General features: G+C 41.3%; 1 protein-coding gene across 1 annotated transcript; it reads left to right on the top strand.

Annotated features, from left to right (window-relative positions):
- The first annotated feature begins 15787 nt into the window (after window positions 1-15787).
- LOC145413836 (trypsin-1-like) lies at window positions 15788-17008 on the top strand. Its single transcript, XM_080283501.1, has one exon. The coding sequence runs from the start codon at window positions 15833-15835 to the stop codon at window positions 17006-17008; it is 1176 nt and encodes a 391-aa protein (XP_080139627.1). The 5' UTR covers window positions 15788-15832.
- Window positions 17009-21760: the final 4752 nt, after the last annotated feature.

Raw genomic sequence — 21760 nt, 5'->3', positions numbered from 1 at the left:
CTATGTTGCCCCACGAGGAGCGTAGGAGCCCGGGGCTAGGCAAGTTGGTCCTGACATATAAGATGTGACCAGCCTCACTCATCCCTGAGTGGCATTACGTGAGCAATAAACCCCAACCACCCCTTGGATATAAACTGCACCAGCTCAATCCGATTGGAGCGCCTTACCCACTAAACCGCCAGGCGCCATAATTTGGTTATATGGTTACCACCCAACGTATTAAATGATTTCCTGGTGTACAGAAAACCATTTGGCTTGTCACTTTGTGGAGAATCACCAATAGGCAGAAGGAAGAGGAAAGAATGAAGAAAAAAAAAAAAAGAGGGAGCGTAGAGTCACCCGTAGGCAGAAGGAAGGGGAAAGAATGAAGCAAAAAAGACAGAAGAGGAAGGAAAGAAAGAAGGAAGGAAGAGAGGAGAGGGAAGTCATCCGAGAGCAGCACTACATCGAGTGAATGGATGGTAAGCATCTCCACCTACAAGCGCCCCCACCTATCACTAAAATTAATACTCATTAGTACTAATTGTCTTTATACACTAATATATATATATATATATATATATATATATATATATATATATATATATATATATATATATATATATATATATATATACACACAATGACCTTGGTTCCAGGTTAAGATTGTATCATAAAAGAAATATTTTGTAAAGTATTCAACTACGTTTTTATCTTACAATTTGACTGTGATAAGTAATTATTTTACTAATTTTATTTAGGGGCCCTCTCGAGACCGGGATTGGAGGGGACGGTCGTGTATCGTTTATACTCAGAACCGGCCCTATTTCTCCATAAACAAGAATCATTACTCCTTGTTCTCATTAACCCTTCCTCTGTCTGTATCATTTATATTCCATTTTAATGATCGCTGCACTTATTCTTCATTCTTCCTTTTCATTCGCCTCCTATCTTCCTTTTTTTTTTTTTTTTTAATAACTTCGTGTTAACAGTGAGCTCTCCATCTTGAATCAAACCCTTCTGACTCATGATCACAAAGAGGGTCGGGGAGGACAAGCAGGCTGGCAAGCAGGAAAACAGACACAGATATAAACTAGAATGGCACTCAGTAGAGCGCATGCCTCCGCCAAGGCCCAACATGCAGTTCCTTTTAATTCAATCAAGTCTAATCCAGTATAGTAAAAACTATCCCCACCCCCCATAAAAGCATATTTAAATCCACTAGATCCGGAATTTTATATGGATCCGCGCCAAACTGTACACATTCGTAGATACCAGCATCTTAAATCTGCCTGATTTTTTTCATCAAGATCCATGCAATATTCACTGAAAATTTTACAAAAATTTCGAAAAAAAAAAAAAAAAAACTATCTCGCAATGTTAAAGAAAGTGAAGAAAAAAAAAATCCTGGATCCGCGCCTTTAAACTGATCCGCATCAAAATTTAATGGAGTCTATTCTGGGCCTAGGCTCATTCTTCTACCAAGTTTCGTGGAAAACCGCCCAGTAGTTTTTGTGTAATCTTGCTCACAAACCAACCAACCAACAAACAAACAAACGGACAGGGGTGAAAATATAACCTCCTTAGCGGAGGTAACAAAAGCAGAGAGGCTGTCAGATATTAATACTGCCAAAAAGACATGATCAGACAAACAGACAGACATAATAAAAAGAAAGACAGACACAGACAGAAAAACAAAAAGCAACGCACAAAAAAAAAAAAAAAAAAAAAAACAACCTTTACTCAGTCTTCCACGACCATCCACACTCACTGCTTCCGGGTGAAATAAAAAGAAAGCTGTATTACGGCAATGTACTCTCGCCGGTGTCATTACACACCCGGTCAATAATGCACATATATTTATAGGGGTTGGAACTAATAAAACATGAAGACAACCCATGTGATTATTAGTTAATTAGTGCAGCAAGATGTCATTAATAATTAGGTTTTGAACAGCGACGTAGCCAGAAGGGTTGCTAGGGTGGCAATGCCTAACCCTGAAATGTGTCTAGCCAACTCAATAATCAGCCCAAATTTCCTGGGGATTAATCCTGGACTCCTCCAAAAGAGATTTCCTTCAGTCACTCCCCTAATTACTGTGGGCTTTACCATCACTTAGCGATCCAATTATTCGGATCCTAGCTACGCCCCTGGTTTTGACAGATTCTAAATGGCATAAAGGGACTAATAATGACACTAACCAACCATCTCATTGTTCTTGAATAGTTCAGCAAAAAATCTCACTACCTCCCTTACACAGCCGGATTTACTGGTAGGAGCCAAAATACCTGCTTGTATGCAAAACAGGTCAGTACTCTCTCTCTCTCTCTCTCTCTCTCTCTACATATTATATATATATATATATATATATATATATATATATATATATATATATAATGCGCACATACATACCCACACACACAATATATTCCGGGTCGGTCAGGATCACTTGATGGTCGTGATCGTCAGCTTTTACCCTCCCGGAAGGGAGCTGAGAGCTCATATAGTCCGATCTAAGGGCAAGGCTGTGACCTTCACACACGCACACACCCGTCCCCTTGCTCAAGGGGGACAGTAACCACCCACTTCGTCAGTGAAACTTTTCGCAACCTGAGCGAGGCGCGAACTCCCGTCCACCAGTTGGCAAGCGAGAGCGTTACCACTGGATATATATATATATATATATATATATATATATATATATATATATATATATATATATATATATATATATATATATATATAATGCGCACACACACACACACACAATATATATATATATATATATATATATATATATATATATATATATATATATATATACCTAGGCTGCTTCCCCCAAGGAAAGGGAGGTAGCCGAGACAGGACGACACACTCCCCATTTACTCATCCATTCAAACACATTCATTCGCATCTTAGTCCCAAAGGGGAGAACGGACAGATCTTCACCGCACCACACCGCACAAGGGTCAACTGCGCAATGCAATCAGTGACATCCGCAGCAGGGCCCAACAGCAGAACTGGTTTACCCCTGCCACATAATAACAGACCCATCCCCTTACCCGCACCTGACCTGACTAGCTGATCAGACCAAATGCGGGAGAATATCCCCTCAGGGCTGCGTCATCACTTATTCATTCACAATTTCTCTCCATTTATTTCTGTCACGCACAGCCACTCTTCCTTGCTCAACAGACATCCCTCTCGCATCCAGCGCTCTCTTCACACTGTCCATCCATCCTATTCGTGGTCTTCCTCTCAGCCTTACACCTCTCACATGAGATCTAGTTATCTTTTTCACCAATCGCTCATTATCCATTCTCTCCATATGCCCAAACCATCGCAACACCCTCTGCTCAACTCTACCAGCCATCTCCCGATCAACTCCAGTTCTCCTTCGCACTTCATCATTTCGCACCCGATCCATACGCGTCACTCCACACAAACTCCTCAGACACCTCATCTCCATTACATTCAAACTTTTCCTCTCTGCTACACCCATATTCGATGTTTCAGCCCCATATAACGCAGTCGGTACCACAACACCCTCATACAGCCTTCTCTTTACATCCATTCTAAGCGAACGACATTTAAACCCTTTTTTCATTCCTCCCAGCACCTTTCCTACTTCATTTATTCTAAACTTCACTTCTGCATCTATTCTTCCATCCACAGCAACATGTGACCCTAGATATTTAAAACAATCTACCTCCTCAAGCAACTCACCATTCAAAACTATATTCATCCCCCTACCATCTATCAACCTCGTACACTTCATCACTTTACTCTTATTCTCATTTACTTTCAATTTCCTCCTTGCACACACCCTTCCAAACTCCTCTACCAACTGTCTCAATCTCTCCTCTGAATCAGTCACCAGTGCAGTATCATCTCCAAACAGCAGCTGCTTCAGATTCCACTCTCCACCATCAACATTCACCAGACTCAGACCTCCACCTAAAACTCTTGCATTCACCTCCCTTACAACACCATCCATGTAAATATTAAACAACCAAGGTGACATCACACATCGCTGTCGCAGCCCCACTCTCACGGGAAACCAATCACTCACAGCATTTCCCACTCTTACACACGCTCTACTATTTACATAAAAACTTTTCACCCCTTTTAGTAACCTACCATCAAGTCCATACAATCTTAAAACAGTCCACAAAGCCTCCCTATCAATTCTATCATACGCTTTCTCTAAATCCATAAATGCCCAAAACACATCCTTGCCTTTCGCTAAATACTTTTCACACACTTGTCTCACAGCAAACACCTGATCAACGCATCCCCTCCCTCTCCTAAAGCCACACTGCTCATCACCAATCACTCCCTCTGTACCCTCTCTAACTCTCATAATTAACACTCTACCATACACCTTACCTACAACACTCAACAGACTTATACCCCTAAAGCTAGTACATTCATACTTATCACCCTTGCCTTTATACAACGGGACCACACAAGCACTTGCCCAGTCAATTGGCACCATACCTTTCTCAAAGCACACATTCAACAATCTTACTAACCAGTCAACAATAGTCACTCCACCACCCTTCAGGCATTCCACAGCACACCCATCCATACCTGCAGCTTTCCCTGTTTATATATATATATATATATATATATATATATATATATATATATATATATATATATATATATATATATATATATATATATATATATATATATATATATATATATATATATAGTGGTAGGTGGTGGCGACCATCATCCACTCACTTGATGTAGTGCTGTCTACTTCTTCCTTAGCCTTTATCATTTTTTTTCCGTGCCTGCCCTCCTCTCTTCCTATTTCTCCCATCTTTCCCGTCACTTCTTATCGCTTTTCTTTCCTTTACAGGTGGCTTTACATTGAGTGACAAGCCAAATGTTTCCTGTAAGCCAAGAAACCATTGACAACGCTGGGTGGTAACCATATAACCAAACCATACATGCTTCCTACGTGTCAACAAGCGGGTTGGTGGAGGGTTAGTGCCCCTTTCGGTAAAACATAAAACGCAAAGTCAAATGGCCACCCCTTACGGAATTATGGCGTCTGGCAATAGATAGATAGATAGATAGACAGCTATAACCGGCATTGTGTGAAACTAAAGTATATTTTGTATAGAGTGCTAGGTATTCCATAGAATGTCATGCATTTTGGGGGAAAGTATGGAATAAGTTTATTTCATTCTGACCATATATACTTTACCAAGGGATTTCAGTAGAACGCATAGGTATACTATACAATGTCTAGCATTTTTTTTTTTTTTTTTTGGGGGGGAGGCAAAGTATAATATACTAGACAACAGGGGGGCTGCGGTGAGGTTGTGCTGGGATATTCTAAGTTAAGTTTAACTTAGGTTAGGCTACGTTAGATTAGGTTAGGTTAAGTTCGGTTAATTTAGAAGATGCTAAGTTATGTTAAGCGTTTATCTAAACTAATCTAACCTAACCTTCCTAACCTAGCCTAATCTAACCTAATCTAAAGTTAACCTACAATAGATTATCCCAGCCTAACCTAACCGCAGCCTATATTAACCTAATGTAAATGAAATGGCTGATTTCACAGTTTGCCTGTTTGCTGCAGTTTGGTCGTCTCGCACATTGCCTAAAACAAACTCGGTAATCTACAAAATACCTAGGAAATGTGTATAGATGATTTTATTTTATACCTCGTCTTGAAATTTTAGGCATCCTATAGAATACCTAGGAATTATATATATATATATATATATATATATATATATATATTTTTGTTTGGTTTTACGCCAGGTATCCCCGAAAGGCTAAGGCGTTGCCCCTGGGTAGAGGACTTTGGACTGGAGCGTGTAGCATTTTATGACCGGATGCCCTTCCTGATGTCTACCAATGACCCTTGGGTGGATTCGATCCTCCGACCCTTCGGTCAAAGCGGAGCGCTCTAACCCACTGAACCACGGCTGCTACCATATATATATATATATATATATATATATGAGTATGATGTATGATTATATATATATATATATATATATATATATATATATATATATATATTTTATATATATATATATATATATACATATATATATATATATATATATATATATATATATATGAGTATGATGTATGATTATATATATATATATATATGAGTATGATGTATGATTGTGTTTATCCATGTGCTAGTCAGTTCACATGTTAAATGTTTAAAAAGGTTCTGCAGGTGACAGAAGTAACCTGACGGCGGTAGCTCTAGCAAATCGTTTACTACACTCCACAGGGTCTCCGTGTAAAATATCGCTCCGCCAACCTGCCTTCTAATCATGAAAATTACTGGGTAGTCAATAAAGTACTCACTGAATCATGATGAATGCTGGCAATCACTGCTATTCGACAAACGCTTTTCTAATATTAATGGGATTGACTCGAAATCCCACCTACGCTCAGGGAGCACATTTTATCCAGTTCATTTAATCCTGTGGTTTGGAGAGCAGTCAGATATTAAAAGCGCAGTCGCTGGACCATATGTATATCCTTAATTTGAGGCAATTTCTTCTTTTTAACGAGTGTTTCGTGTGTTTTAAATATTTTGGCCTTGACGTGGCAACATGCTTAAATTTTTCAAAAGTTACATAAACAAATATGAAAGGATTAACCCCTCCATTTTGATGATGTATTCGTGTGGGTTACTTTTGCAGAACCTGGACGCTTTTATTAAGCTTGGCAGAACCCTCTCGTGGTGAATGGATTACTACATCTAACCCCATCCTAGCGAAAAGACCATAAAGCTGAAAAATCGTCTGGTAATAGCAACAATGGGATATACAAGACGTCGTCGGAGTGAAGTGGACAGAGGACAGGGTTGCGTGGAGGGTGACATAATTCAAAACACACAGGGCCGTATTCTAGGTGGAATAGGAGGCTTTGGAGTTGCAATTCCTCTGGAGGTTGCTTTGGATATTACAATTTAGCGCTCCCGTATATTTTTCTTATCATTTTAGTGTTACCGACACACTCGGGAAAAATGACAAAGAAGAGGACATCGAGGCACTGTGCAGAAAATATCGGTAAGGAAGAAGTGCTACGAAATCTTCAAAGCCGCCAAAAGCTGTAAAGGGATGAGCTTTGGGGTCATATTATCGTGAGCTTAGGAGGCTCTCTATTACCTACTCTTTAACGGATTATACCTAGCACAGTACACCTTGATACCTTGTGCATGTTATTGACTTTTCAGCTCGTATAACTAACATATCAAAGTACTATATGAAAATGCAAACAAGTATGAAACAACTGTTACAAAGTCTCTAAGCTGATGAGAATACTGCCCCTAAAAACGGTTTCACCATTTGTCGCGAAGGAGGACTGGGGCACTGACGAGGATGGTGCATGACTGCGATGGACGAATGGGAAAAAAAGGGTCGTACTGTAAGTGGCATTACAGGCTTCATAGTGTCTATCCTTGACGACTATTTTGCAAGCGACACGTCAGCATCCTCTTTTACGCAGTTTATATCATTTTTATATCAACAGATCATATCAATAACATACAAGAGAACATTGATATGTATTGTACAGTATATAATAAATCGCAAAGGAAGAAGACTTATGAAATCTCTTAAGCCACTTTTAATACGACCCAGAGACCTAGAACGAGGAGGATGGAACTAATGGGAGAGTATTATGACGCCTGAAGAAGGCTTTGTCATGTTGTCGACTAGGGCCAGAAAGGACTGGCGGATTTTTTGTCGTGGCCATCCCACGGAGACGGTGTTAGACAGCAGACAGATATATTACTACCCCTTCAAGCGATTTCATGACAGTTCAGTAAGTATCAGTCACATAAATGTTTGGACTCTTTAACCCGTACATCGATTAACCTATTCAGTGGCTGTTGCACACGATTAAACTCAACAGGAGCCCTCTTCACCCTACGCTAGTCAGTGGGTTAAATACAGAGTCTGTTGATCATGTGATGGGTGATCTGGATGTTCGGACCTCCAAGCACTTCTACGGTACTTTACCTTATTATTATTACCACTTCATCAAAGGTACTTAAGGTAAACTAGCCACACATGACCTCTCATTCCACATCTGAAGGGAAGTGAAGGAACCGTTTCGTCTGGGAAGCCTCCTAACTCTACATGAATTTGGCTTGAGGAAACCATTATATTCTTCTCAAAAATTAGCATCGCATTTTAACCTCTTCCGCACGATGATGTCTCCCTTTCAGTCTTGCTATCCTCACACTATTATACTCAGAAAGGATCTTTCGTAATGAAGAGGGCGGCAGTGCTCTCCAATGACCCCATCAATACATCACTCCGTATTCAATTTATTTATGTCACCACCAGATCATGGTTTTCAACTTGAGAGACCCTCTTATAGTACAAGAATAAACTGTTTCTGTGGAAAAGGTAAACGAAAATTATGTTACCGTTTTTTAGAGAGGCAGAAAATTAGCGTCCTCTTTTACAAGAGGTGATCATCGCTTTGACATTTAGAGACTGACTGGTTGTGGGTGAGGGTGAGGGTAGGTGGAGGAAGGGTGGGGAGGAGAGTGTGGGAGTGGATTTCGGTTGCGAGGACGCAAGTGGAGGTGAAGGCTGGTTGAGAAGGCGGAGGAAGAGAGTGTTAGGTTCAGTACAGAGGAAAGCAAGCAGCAACAGATCTCTTGTTCCTTACGGAGGAACAAAGCAGGAACGCTCCCTCCACCCATAAATTCCTCTAACTAATGCTGGTAGGAAAAAAAAAAGGTGAGACGGACCAACGAGCTATATAGGCTATCACAGAAAGTTTGTGGGAAAATATGAAGGAAGAAAATATTCCAAACTATCTAAATGCAAAACAATGGTGTGCTGTTGATGTATCCTCCCTGGTGGGGGAGAGATTATCAGATTTTTCATCATTCAGCGGCAGCTATGTATGGCTGGGAATTAGAAGCTAGGTACGTATCTAAATGACTTATAAATGTTATTATTGCATCACAGTCAACCACAATGCAAGGTAATTTGTTTCAAATGTTTACAGGTCTATGGAGGATATGTTTTGTTTCGTACTTGAACCGTTTCCCAATAACATTAGAGTGTAATTTAACCGATCTATTGTCCAATATTTATTTTTAAAAACTACAGGGTGTATAAAAAGTCTGGAAGCTTGGGGGACACATGCGCTTTCTCTCTACGGCTTGTGTGTCCGCACTTGACTTGATCGCAATTCCTAAGACAAAATGAATTCGTTGGCATGGTCCTGTTGAGCGGCCCCGCACCCTAGACTTAAACCGCCTGGATTTTTCCCTCTGCGATATTGAAAAGCCATGGTCTGTAAAATGAATATCAAAAACAAGGGCCATCTCAAAAATAGCATTATCGATGCCTGTGCCAGTATTCAGCTGCAAGTTCCTATGAGTTGTCCTTATATGTACTGGAAAAGGCGACTGCGAGTGTACGTCTACCAGAATGGACCTCGTACTGAAGATATCCAGCGATATGCACTTTACCCTACATTCCAGTCTGCTGACTCATTCTGTATATTATCTTAATCTTTGAATATCATACATACTTGGATCAGACACCTTTGCAGCAGTACTCTGGTTATTAAGATTTAGATCTACACCTTTCATCTTATCGTTTGTTCTCAGTCTAGGCATCCTGTTATCCATCATTCACCGCGCTCTAGTCTAGAGTCTTCACATCTCCTCCTGTAATACAATGGCCAACAATGAGCACAGACTCCAAGTGTGGACGCACTAGGGCATTGCACAATACAAGATGACGGTGATACTTTCATATTTGATTTCAAATGTTCTACCTATGAATCTACTGACTTGCTGGTTTTTTACTGCAGCTGCCTTTGTGCACTGTCGGCTTGGGTGCAATTAATTTCCTTAGTATTCCTTAACTTTTTACAGGTGCACACTCCCTAGACTAATTATGGTCACAGTATTTATGGTTTTATCTTACTGCAAATACTGAGAAGGAGGGATGAAAGGTAGGTGGATGTGTTAGAGGTCTCTCTCTCTCTCTCTCTCACAGAGAGAGAGAGAGAGAGAGAGAGAGGGAGGGGGGGGGTGTAAGCGAATGGGCTGGGTAATGAGGGCAGCGGATTTAAGGAAGGCAAACTATAACGTACTCATATAAACCACCTCTCGCCACCCTCCATCGCCTTTCTTCCCTTCACGCCACCATGAGATACACCGTCACATGCCGAGTCAAGGAAAGGACCGTATTTTTAACGCTGGAGTATCTCTTTGAATGGCCAGGGCAGTCGGTCGCTTCCTAAGGATTTTTGCACACAAGATGATTCACGCTCAGAGGTCTTAGCAGCGGTACATATTACGGCTCTAATTGTCCTGCATTCATCTAGGACTTTTATAGCTGCCATATTCTCCCATCAAATGACGTCTCTTTTTTTTTTCTTCTTTTTTTTTCCGTGGGCTGCAAAACTTCCGGTAAACGAGAACAATGCGAACTTCTCTTGCTGTTGTTACTGGAGAGAACTGCGACATAAACCTTCACTGCACTCAGATCACTAACTCTTCACTTCACTCAAATCATTAGCCCTTCACTGCACTCACATTATTAATTCTTCACTGCACTCAGATCATTAACATTTCACTGCACTCAGATCATTAACATTTCACTGCACTCAAATCATTAACCCTTCACTGCACTCAAATCATTAACCTTTCACTGCACTCAAATCATTAATCCTTCATTGCACTCAAATCATTAACCTTTCACTGCACTCAAATCATTAACCCTTCACTGCACTCAAATCATTAATCCTTCACTGCACTCAAATCATTAACCCTTCACTGCACTCAAATCATCAATTCTTCACTGCACTCAAATCAATAACCCTTCACTGCACTCAAATCATTAATCCTTCACTGCACTCAAATCATTAACCCTTCACTGCACTCAAATCATCAATTCTTCACTGCGCTCAAATCATTAACCCTTCACCGCACTCAAATCGCTGACCCTACAACACCCATTTTCACAGGGTTTGCTTTCCTGCCCCAGCCCCACCGCCCACCACATGTCCAGCCCTTCCCACCCATTCCTTTCCTCAAAACGATTGATTCCGTAGATGAATAAAATCGTTAGGCAGTAGCAAAAGTGATTATGGAATGTCTTAATGGAAGTGGAGATGTTAAAGGCCGTACATATATAAATCAAGTGGGATAAGAGGTCGTATTCTCGTCACCTTAGGAGACAATAACAAATCTTCCAAATTTATTTCTGCATACGGCGTGTTGAATACCATTCGTATATTATTCACGTAATCTGTGCTGGTATTACAAGAATACGATAAAACGGAACAGTAAGTGCAGATCGCAATATAAATAGCTAAGAAAGAGATACTGGAAAGCCCTCTAAGCTTATGAGAATACGGACCAAGGTGTAGGCTAGTCCCTTATTCATGGTGCACAATTTCACTGAAGTTCATTTTATATAATGCAACCAGCAGACAGGTGGAAAGACCATACTTCTTTATTTTTCCCACTTTGTGTTCGATAACGATGTAAAAGCAATGTGGGTGTGCTTTCCTTCCCTTTCGTCACTTCCATTTTAATCAGAGATCGTCATTATTATTTTTAGTGTTGTTGTTGCTGAACGATTATATTCAACCTGGGAAGAATCCCCTAGCGGTAGTAATGGGGTTGACGAAGGCTTTATCTAACCTCTCCTGGTCGAATAATCTCTCCTAAACTGATGGTCTGGTTATAGCAATTGAGAGAGAGAGAGAGAGAGAGAGAGAGAGAGAGAGAGAGAGAGAGAGAGAGAGAGAGAGAGAGAGAGAAAGTTTACTTACTCACTGGAGTGGTGTGAGAATTAATAATTTGAAATCAAGCAGCCTATTTTGACGGCTGAGTTCATTGATTACTTGTATACGTATTTAGATCGCAGATATGTCGGCCTACTGGGACAAAAGGGGGGGGGCCATGGCCGAGTGCCCCCCCCCCATATACGCCAGACACACACACACACACACAAACACACACACAATGAGAGAGAGAGAGAGAGAGAGAATAGCCCCCGCTCCTGCGGGTATCAGTCTGAATAAAAATACTGTACTGAAACGCTAACAGTTCGCATAAGGTCCAACCCGGACCTTCTCTGCGGAGGGAGGGCTGTAGTCAGAGGTAACCTTTTTTCTTGCTGAGGAAGACTGAATAGGGAAGGGATGTCCCCAATGAGGGTAATACAAACGAAAACAGAAGGGCTGTAATGGCTATGTTTGTCTGTCAGAGTCTGTATTTTTCATCGGGATGAACCTACAGGATGCGAACATACGCAAGCATATTATGAAATGACATACTACCAGCACTCACTTTAATCCCCACCAAGGCTTGGGTCACATGTAAATCACGAGAAGAACAAGCTACCACCGAGCCACTGAGGCTCCTGGATAAGAGCATATCACCAACACTTAATAAATAAACACCAAATTCATCGTTCACTGACCTGAACTATTACTAACGCGTTTTCACTCAAAATAATTATCGCATGCATTCAGTGGAAATGTCACCGCACACAAGAAATATTCACTTTTAGATTTTTAGAGACTTACGATAGGCTATTTGGGCCATTAACCGTTTGACATTTAGCTCTTTGGAATGGCTTTAGAGCTGAAGGTGAAGGTGAGGGGTGAGGGGGAGTTAGGTGGGTGAGGGCGAGAGGGTAGGTGAGGGGAAGTGAGGTAGTTGAGGGGGATAAGAGGATGGGAGGGAGGGGGGTTAAGGGCCTTTTGAGGACGATGATGAAGGTGAAGGGGACGAGGGTGTGGCAAGGTATGGTATAGAGGAAAGCAACGGGGAGGTATGGTGTGGTAGAGGGAAGAGGGAAAGTAAAGCGTGGCAGAGGGTGGGGTGGAGGGAAGAGCGGTGGTGAGGTGTGGCAAAGGGTATGGTGAAGGAAAAAGGGGAGATAAGGTTTGGGGGAGGGTAGATGCAGCAAATGTGTGAAAGGGGGGGGGGGCTGGGGGAATGCTCGCTGTGGTGTATATAATAAGCCAGCCAGCGCCACCCTCCAGCATCGACCAACATGAAGGTGTCTGGCACTGATGCGCTCTGGGTGAGTGAATGGACAGTGGAATGAAAAGGCGGAAGTAAAAACAGCTCTTGAGGTGATAAAAATGGGAGAGAGAGAGAGAGAGAGAGAGAGAGAGAGAGAGAGAGAGAAACGAGAGGTCAGTTACTAGTAGTAGATGCATCAACAGATTTCATGTTACTGGCAAAATATTTTCCTGTATATGTAATGAGAGAGAGAGAGAGAGAGAGAGAGAGAGAGATTAACCAAACACTGTCTTTCATAGGTATTGTGGGCTGCGACCCTCGTCAGCGGCCTGCCCCAACATGAGCCCAAAGTGGGAGTCGTGGTTGAGCCCAGGATCACCGCTGAGCTCACACAGGCAGTACAAATTCAGCCCAAAATCATGACAGAGTTCACACGGGCAGGACAAATCCAGTCCAAGACCATGTCTGAGCTCACACAAGCAGGACAGATTCAGCCAAAAGCAGGGAGTGGATGCACGACAACACAGGTACAGTATACTGGAGGGAAAAAAAAAATCTTAACCACATCATTATCTAAGCTTTGTCTCCCCTACACAAATAATATGAGATTTAGAGTTTGGTTCTCTAGGTCTCTATCGAGATGTGACTGAAAGAAAGGAAATTCCAATAACAACCTCCCCTTCTCCCGTGACATAGTTGCCACAAGCGTTGGGTGAAAGGGCTGTCACAGCCGTACTTTAGTTACAAGGATGGTGTCTCTAATGTCTAACTCCTGTTTCCTTTTAGAAGTCTTTTTACGATACGCAGGGAATGCGCAGTAAGCACTCTTTCTCATCCCGTACTCCTCCATAGACTGAAACACTTAGCCCCATTTCACACATAACTCGAAAATTCGGCGCAATTTTTTACACAATATACGAATATTTCCGTGATGAGCACAGCTGATAAGCTCCTCATGGAGTATGCGCTTTATATTAATATTGTTACTGTTGTTTACTAGTAATGCTGAAACTGTAATGATATTCAGCATACATTCCAAGTTACCTCTTATGAAAATTACACTGGAATTTCCCTCGTGTTGCCAATTCTTAGATATCAAAACATAGTACTTTGCATTAACATATTTAGTGTTTCTCAAGGGCATGATGTATGTCTCTCTGTAAGAGACACTACCAGATTTTTTATCACTTCATACTAATAGGTTATGATGCAACACTTCACAGACATTTAAGCCATTCCATTAAATAATAAAATCGTTAGTACTATGTATCAGCTTATTTATAATCATATCTAGAAAAGGGAAATGTTTCCCTGAGCTAGACCTTTTTAGATCATATAGCCCTGCTAGACGACGGGAGGGCGCTACCCCTTCCGGCATGGCAGCTGCCAGGCGTGGCTCGAATTCGCGACCCCCCCCGGCCCCGAGCCCGACGCTGTACCACTGAGCCACCCTGCCCCCATTCATATCTACAAAGACCTTTACTCTATTACACATAATGTTCGGATATATGGTGAGTATATGCAGTGACAATGAGAGTCTCTTTGGTATTCACACACCTGCCCCAGCAAGTGCGGGGCGAATATCCAACAACAACTAGAGCAATTACGTCTCGTGATCCTTACGGGGGACCAAATCAACTGAGACATGGATGGAGAGTGGGGCTTACACATACCCCAACTGAAAAATATTCGTTACAAAATAATGCATATTCCTAACAGATATAATGTTTTACAAAGATTTTCACAATTTTGTACGGTAAAAAATATAATTACATTACGGACCAATGTCGTTATTACTGTAACAGTAATATTGCAAAATTGTTTTGGTTCTATAGATATAGTCTAGAAAATTAGATTTGACTTTAAACAACGTAACTCATATAGAACTTGCCACTAAAGTTTGGCTAATCCACATCATCCTCAGCAGTATCAATCAACTTCAACTGTCTTCAAAAAAGAGAAGAAAAAAAAGTCTTGTTTTAAATTTTTTCGAAGGTTTACTAACCCTATAAAACACTGGCAAGTGACATTTCATTAAACACTTTTTTTTTTTTTTTAATATTTAAAAAATACTGCGTAGGTATATGAATGAGCATGGTAGTTTGCTGAAATTCAAAAGAACAAAAACTGTCATAGACTTTTCAGCCGGTGTTTTGATAACAAACCGAGTACCAGGGAGCCACCAAGAGCCACTCATTGGATTCGCAATACTAATAACGTCTGAAACACAGTCCTTTCATTTTTCCAAAAATTAACTGGTAAAAAAATCTCCCAGACTCTGAAGATAATCACGTTGTGAACGAAATGAGGTTCATTTGGGACCAAATAGCTCTGAAACAATGACATATTCTCTCTCTCTCCCTCCTTCTCTCTCTCTCTCTCTCTCTCTCTCTCTCTCTCTCTCTCTTTCTCTGAACCATCAGGCAACATTGGTGTCTGGAAGACTGCAGAGCTAGAAGTCTTCAGCTTGCTACAGTGGTTAAAAGCAAGTGTACACAGCAAATATTTTTGTTTACGGTGGATCCCAAATGGACCTCACTTCCCCGTTTAACAGTTAAGAATAGGTAAGGGCAATTCAGTCTGGTGTAATGCAAAGATTTTTTCGTGCAGGAAAAAACAACGATCATGAATTTTACTTTTATACACTGGTTCAACTCACTAACATTAATCACAAATATTATTCAAGAACTTATTGGATATATCAAACTAAATACGATCAAATTACAGTAAGTTAACAAAATCAAGCTGTCTTTTCCTCACCTATACCATTTGACCCATTTCCAGAAAATGGTGGTGGAGGACGAGGTAACCATCAGCAGTCCAGGCTTCCCCAGCATGTACCCAAACAAGAACAAGTGCCGCTGGGTGCTGCAAGCCAAGGACCCGGACGCCAAACTTGAGATGGACTGTCAGAATTTCGATATGGACACAGCAAGTAAATGCAGAAAGGACAGACTCACTCTCACGGACGGAAAGGGCACCTGGCAAATACTTTGTGGCCATAACCATAAGAAGTTCACTGCCGACTCCAACAAAATTGTTGCTGAATTCAAGACTGACAAGACGAAAAGAGATAAAGGGTTCCAGTGCATCGTCCGCAGTGTAAGGTCGACAGGAACCACAGAGGAACCATCTACTGGGAATACCTACAGTCTAACAGGCAAACCAACCACCAAAGCTCCAGTTCCTAAGCCAACTGAAAAGCCACCTACCAATTCCGGAGGAACGTGCACTTGTGGAGTTGCCAACCCAACTCGTATTGTTGGTGGAGTGGACGTGACGCCAAAAAACAAGTACCCTTGGCACGTGGCTCTTAAGATAACTGGGAATACAGCTTACTGGTGTGGTGGTGCCATCATCACCGAGGATTATGTGATCACTGCTGCCCACTGCTTCTTCAACGATGCTGGGGAACGAGAGTCTGATGAAGGACTGGTAGTGGGTGTTGGTGACCACAATATGAGGGAGACTAGTGATGATGTCTCTGGTGCCACCAAACTTGTCAAAGTTGCTAGAGTTATCCTTCATCCTAACTACAATCCCAAAGGCTATGACAATGACATTGCTATTTTGAAACTGTCTAAGAAGTTAGATCTCACAACATACAAGGAAGTTAAACCTGTATGCTTGCCAAAGGATGACTCCAAGACTTACTCTGGCCAGACCGGGCATGCATATGGCTGGGGGAGAATTGGAACTGGCCAGCCGCAACCCAGTGTGCTGAAGGAGGTGGAGCTACCCATCCTGCCGAAATCAAGCACGTGCTGGGAGGTATCTGGCGTCACAGATAGGATGTTGTGTGCTGGCTACAAGGCTGGAGGAAAGGACACGTGTCAAGGAGATTCGGGCGGTCCCCTCACCGTGGTAGAGAACAGCAAACACACACTGGTTGGCGTCGTCTCCTTTGGCAATGGATGTGCCAACCCAAACAATCCTGGGGTGTACGCTAGAGTCAGCAAGTTCCTCCCCTGGATCAAAGAAATGACCAAAGATTCAAAATACTGTGCCTGATATGGTGAAAACTACCGACACTGATAATGATGGTGACGGTGATGGGAATTATTGTTTTGCAAATGTCGTTTTAAATTTTTCCTTCCAGGACAGATCGCGTGCATGGGATACCATGCTGGAACCTCCTGCGGCTTTATCCGCCACAATTTAGTTTTGAAGAATAAATGAAGTTATTAAAGAACTTTTACTTCTTTTCAAAATTAGACTGTAATAAAACAACTGCATCATAATGAAGTTCTTAATTGACCTCAATATCATAACAAGCAACAGTAGTTTCTCACCACCAAACAAAGTTTCATATTATTCTTTCTCAAGTTATTTACAACATCAGATCAAATTCATATGAGAGAAACAAATGGCTAGTTTTAGCCGTTTATGGCACAACACTAACATCAGAACTGCAAATGTGAGGTTGATGTTTACTTTTTTGATCCAGACTTAAGCGCCACAAATAAATGAAGATTGAGCCACTCTGTTAAGAGAGTCTATGCATAATATTCTTCATGCAGTCATTATTCATGGACACCCGACAATAGTAAGAGCAAGCAGTGCCACGCTGAAAGAGGTGAAAAAATGTTAGCAATTCAGTGAGGTTTATCATCTTCACAGTACCTGAGAAAAGACGAGCATGCAACGCTAATTATTCATACATCACAATGGCTGATTTTTCTTATACAAAACTTAGCCAATAATACAAAATTATTATCTACTTCCTCCAACTCTACTAGGGCAACGCGTTCTTACTTTTTTTCTTTTTGTTTTCTTGATGTGGGAGAGTTTTGATTCCAAACTTTTGCCATGGCTGCACCACCCAACCTACAACACCCGTCTGCACAGGGTGGATTACCCTTGCTCTCCCCCCATCCCAATCCACTCCTCTCCGACATCCTGACTCCTTTCTGTTCCCACTCACACCAAATTTTAAGATAAATATACCCACCACAAATGCTGCCCCTAAAACAACTCTCAGTTCCCGTTTTCAAGGGGATAAATCTTATGAGAAATATACCCTCCCCCTAAAACAACTCCCAGTTCCCGTTTTCACAGGGTTTCTTGTAGGCTACCACCCTGTGTCACCACTCACCACTATCTCAACCTGTCTGCTTACTCCTTAACCCTTTTTTCCTCCCCCACTGAATTATCAAAGGAAGTATATGATTTACACATTATCGTCCAACTTACAATGAACATCTGTATAGGGTGTACTTTTCATATCATACCCAACCACCAACCCAGTCGATTCTGCCCACTCCTCTCTGCCTACTGCATCGATACCTAAGACATGAATCGATATTTCTTAAAAACCATTGCCAGAACAGGGATGACTCTCGGCCCACACACTTGCAGGCATGATCTACAGCAACTCATGTTGACCTAAATCGATCTGATGAACTTATGGAACCTCGATTCGTCACATCTTCAAAACCTTTGCATCAGTCTATTTTTGCACACAGCTTTGCAGGCATGACCTAAATTTATCTATATTGACCCAAACTGGCCAAACAGAACTGGTGCATTCTGAAAGGATCTGCAAGGACTTAAACTAAAATTATCCAGCATTGATCAACTTGAGTCTGAACAGGACTAAAATGAACTAGAATGACAGGAATGTATCTAATCTGACCTTAATTGATGTAATACACTCCAGGTTTCCCGAACGAATCTGAAGTCATAAGTGTGGCCTTGAAGTTGCCTGAATGACTCTAACTGAGCCAAAACATATACAACTGGATTTAAACTGAATGGCCCTGAACAGGCTTGAACAGATTTGAATGAGCCGAAATGGATGAAAAGATCCTGAACTAACCGAAATAGCCTGGATGAGTCTAATTATACTTGACTAGGTCTAACGATACCTGAATGATCTTAAATGGACCTAACTGGCCTTAACTTACACTGAACTGACTAGCCTAGAATGTACAGTATGTGGAGGTCCTGGATGAACCTACGTGTCCTGAACTCATCTGTTTGGTCCTATATTGACCTGGACGGACAGAGGCTGATCTGCCGGAATGGATATATAATTCCTTGATTGGATCTGAAGTGGTCTGAATTTACCACCGAACTAATTTGTTCTTAATTATGTCTATTTTAAAAATGAGCTATTTCGATTGTTGCTTTTCTGATGATTATGCCTGCTGACGGTTTTGCCAGTCCAGGGTTTTATGCGGCTGACCAACGCGGTTGTTTTTAATAAAACCGGTAGGCTGTGAAACTCATGCTTAACCTATCCTACTCTGCCTACTACCTCAAGACCTTTACATGTACCGCGTTCAATTATCTCAGAATGAGTTAGTCTTGTATTTGGTTTCTAAAGCACATGTGTGGCGGAAAGAAATAATGTGGTATGATGGAGACGAATCTATAAGGATTCTATGATCCCTACGAGGTAGTGCGGCCCTAATACTAACTGTTAAACAACCTTTCTATTTGGCGCCATCTATTGGCTATAAAAGTAAAGTTGTTTACACACCTGAGTTGCCAGTTAATTTCAACATCACAAGTTATACTTCCTTGCTAAATCCTCTGTAGCACGTAGGAACGAGCCGCGACGCGACAATAGCAGTAAGGGAAGCGGACTGAGAGGTGGTGCTGGTGTTAGACTGTAGTGCTAAACTGTGTACGCGGGTGCCAGGGTACCTATGAACAGAAGCTGATGTGTTGGTAACGGCATCGTCCAATCAAGAGAGATTCCATCCAACTGGGCACAAGTTAGCTATGAGTACTTGACTGTATTTACAAGAGCAAAAAAGTAAATAGTACGGTACACGAAAAAGTAATGTATTGTGGGAGGAAGAGTTAAGAGTAGAGGCAAATAACCACCGTTTGTGGATTTTCTTTTTATCACTATAGGTCGCCTCATTTGTGTGTGTGTTTTTTTTTAATCAATATAGGTCAAGCCCAATCGCGGTAGGTCTAATCGTAAGTTGGATAAGGTCAGTTCCAAGCTAGGCTAGGTTCAGTTCTAGATGTAGATAGCTTTTTAGTTGTAGACTGAGACAGGTTGGGAATATTTAAATCTAGGTTAGACTACAGTAGGTTTAATTTGATAATGGTAGGTTTAGTTGTAGGCTAAGGTGGCTTAATTGTGTGTTGACTGGTTCAGCTGTAGGCTAGATTAGCTTTAAATGTATCGGTAGGCAGGATATGTTCAGCTGTTTGTTGGGAGAGGGTCAGTGTTGGGGTAGACTTGGGTAGGTTCAATCGTCTGCTGGAGTAGACTCAGGCAGGATTAACAATATTGTGGGTTGCATCAGAATCAACTATACACTGCAAAGACAGAGATAGATCAACTGTGTGTTAGTTTAGGTTTGTGTTTGTTAAGGTAGATGCAGATGTACGTTTGGGTAGGTTCAGCTGTAGGCTAAGTAAGTTCGACTGTAGGGTGGATTAGGTCTGAAAGTAGGTTGAGGTAGGTTGTTGTAGGCTGTGATAAGTTGTTCTGTATTGTCTGATTCTCTTCTAAGTTACGCCAGGTTCAGCTTTATTCAATCCAGACTCAGGTTAAGGTCTGAACTAAGTTAGGATAGGTTAGAATAAAGCTTAGATAAGGTGGAATTGAAGTTATGTAAAGTTCAGTAAAAGGTATGAGCAAGTTCAGTTCAAGGCTATGTAGGGTTCACTTCAAGGTTATGTAAGGTTCAGTTCAAGATTACATAACGCTCAGATCAAGATGATGTAAAGTTCAGTTCTAGGTTATCTAAGGTTTAGTTCATGGCCATCTAGGGTTCAGTTCAAGGCTATGTAAGGATAGGTTCAAGGTTATCTTATGTTCAGTTTAAGGCTAAGATTTAGTTCACGGCTGTGTAAGGTTCAGTTCAAGTTGTGTAAGGTTCAGTTCAAGGTTATGCAAGTTGAGCTCAAGGTTATGTAAGGTTCCTTCCAAAGCTATGTAAAGTTCAGTTCAAGGTTATGTAATGTTCAGTTCAGGGTTATGTAAGATTCAATTCGTTATGTAATATTCCGTTCAAGGTAAGATAAGGTTCAGTTCCAGGCTGTGTAAGGTTCAGTTCAAGGTTGTGTAAGGTTCAGTTTAGGGATAGGTAAAATTTAATTCAGGGTTAGATATAGTTCAATTCAGGGTTAGGTTAGGTAATGTTCAAAGTTAATGATGGCTGGTTCATGGGTAGGTATGGTTCAATTCAAGATTTTTAAGATTCAGTTCACTGTAAAGTTCATTTCAAGATTAGGCGAAGTTATAGCTTTTCCGGTCTACACTCTGTCCTTCCAGTACTTTGCTATGATAGGTTCAGTTCTAGGATGAGTTTAGGTCGTTTTCGGATTCAGGTCAGTTTAGTTTGCTTTGGATATAAATTAAGTTCAGCTTTAGGATGATTAAAGTCAGTTCTACGTGGTCAGGTTTGGTTTGGTTTTCGGTTCTAGGTTGATTTGTTATATTCTAAGTTCAGATTCGGTTCTGGTCGAGTCACGTTCTGTTTTGCGCTGGGTTCGATTCGGTTCTGGGCGGCGTCAGGTTTGTTTTGGATCTAGATTAATTTCTTAGTTGGGTTAGAGTTGTTTCTAGACTAGGTCAGTTTGCATCTTAGGCTTAGTCAGGTTCGGGTCTAAAGTAGGTAAAGATCTGGGTCAAGGTTGGGCAAAGGTCGTTTCCAGGTTTCTGGATAGGGTTAGGTTATTTTCCAGGCTAGGATTATTTTGGTTCTAGGTTGTCTGTCTCAATGGTTGGTAGGTTTGATATCAGATTAACGTCTTTAGAAAGTCCTAGGCCTCATTTCTAGATTTAGACTTTAT

This window comes from Coenobita brevimanus, chromosome 97, assembly GCF_032717465.1.
Source record: "Coenobita brevimanus isolate Jiangsu-jjx chromosome 97, ASM3271746v2, whole genome shotgun sequence".
Taxonomy (NCBI): domain Eukaryota; kingdom Metazoa; phylum Arthropoda; class Malacostraca; order Decapoda; family Coenobitidae; genus Coenobita; species Coenobita brevimanus.
This window is presented reverse-complemented; position numbering and strand designations above follow the sequence as displayed.

Coding starts and splice junctions, on each gene's coding strand:
- LOC145413836 (XM_080283501.1), top strand. CDS start 15,833: ATGTACCCAAACAAGAACAAGTGCCGCTGGGTGCTGCAAGCCAAGGAC.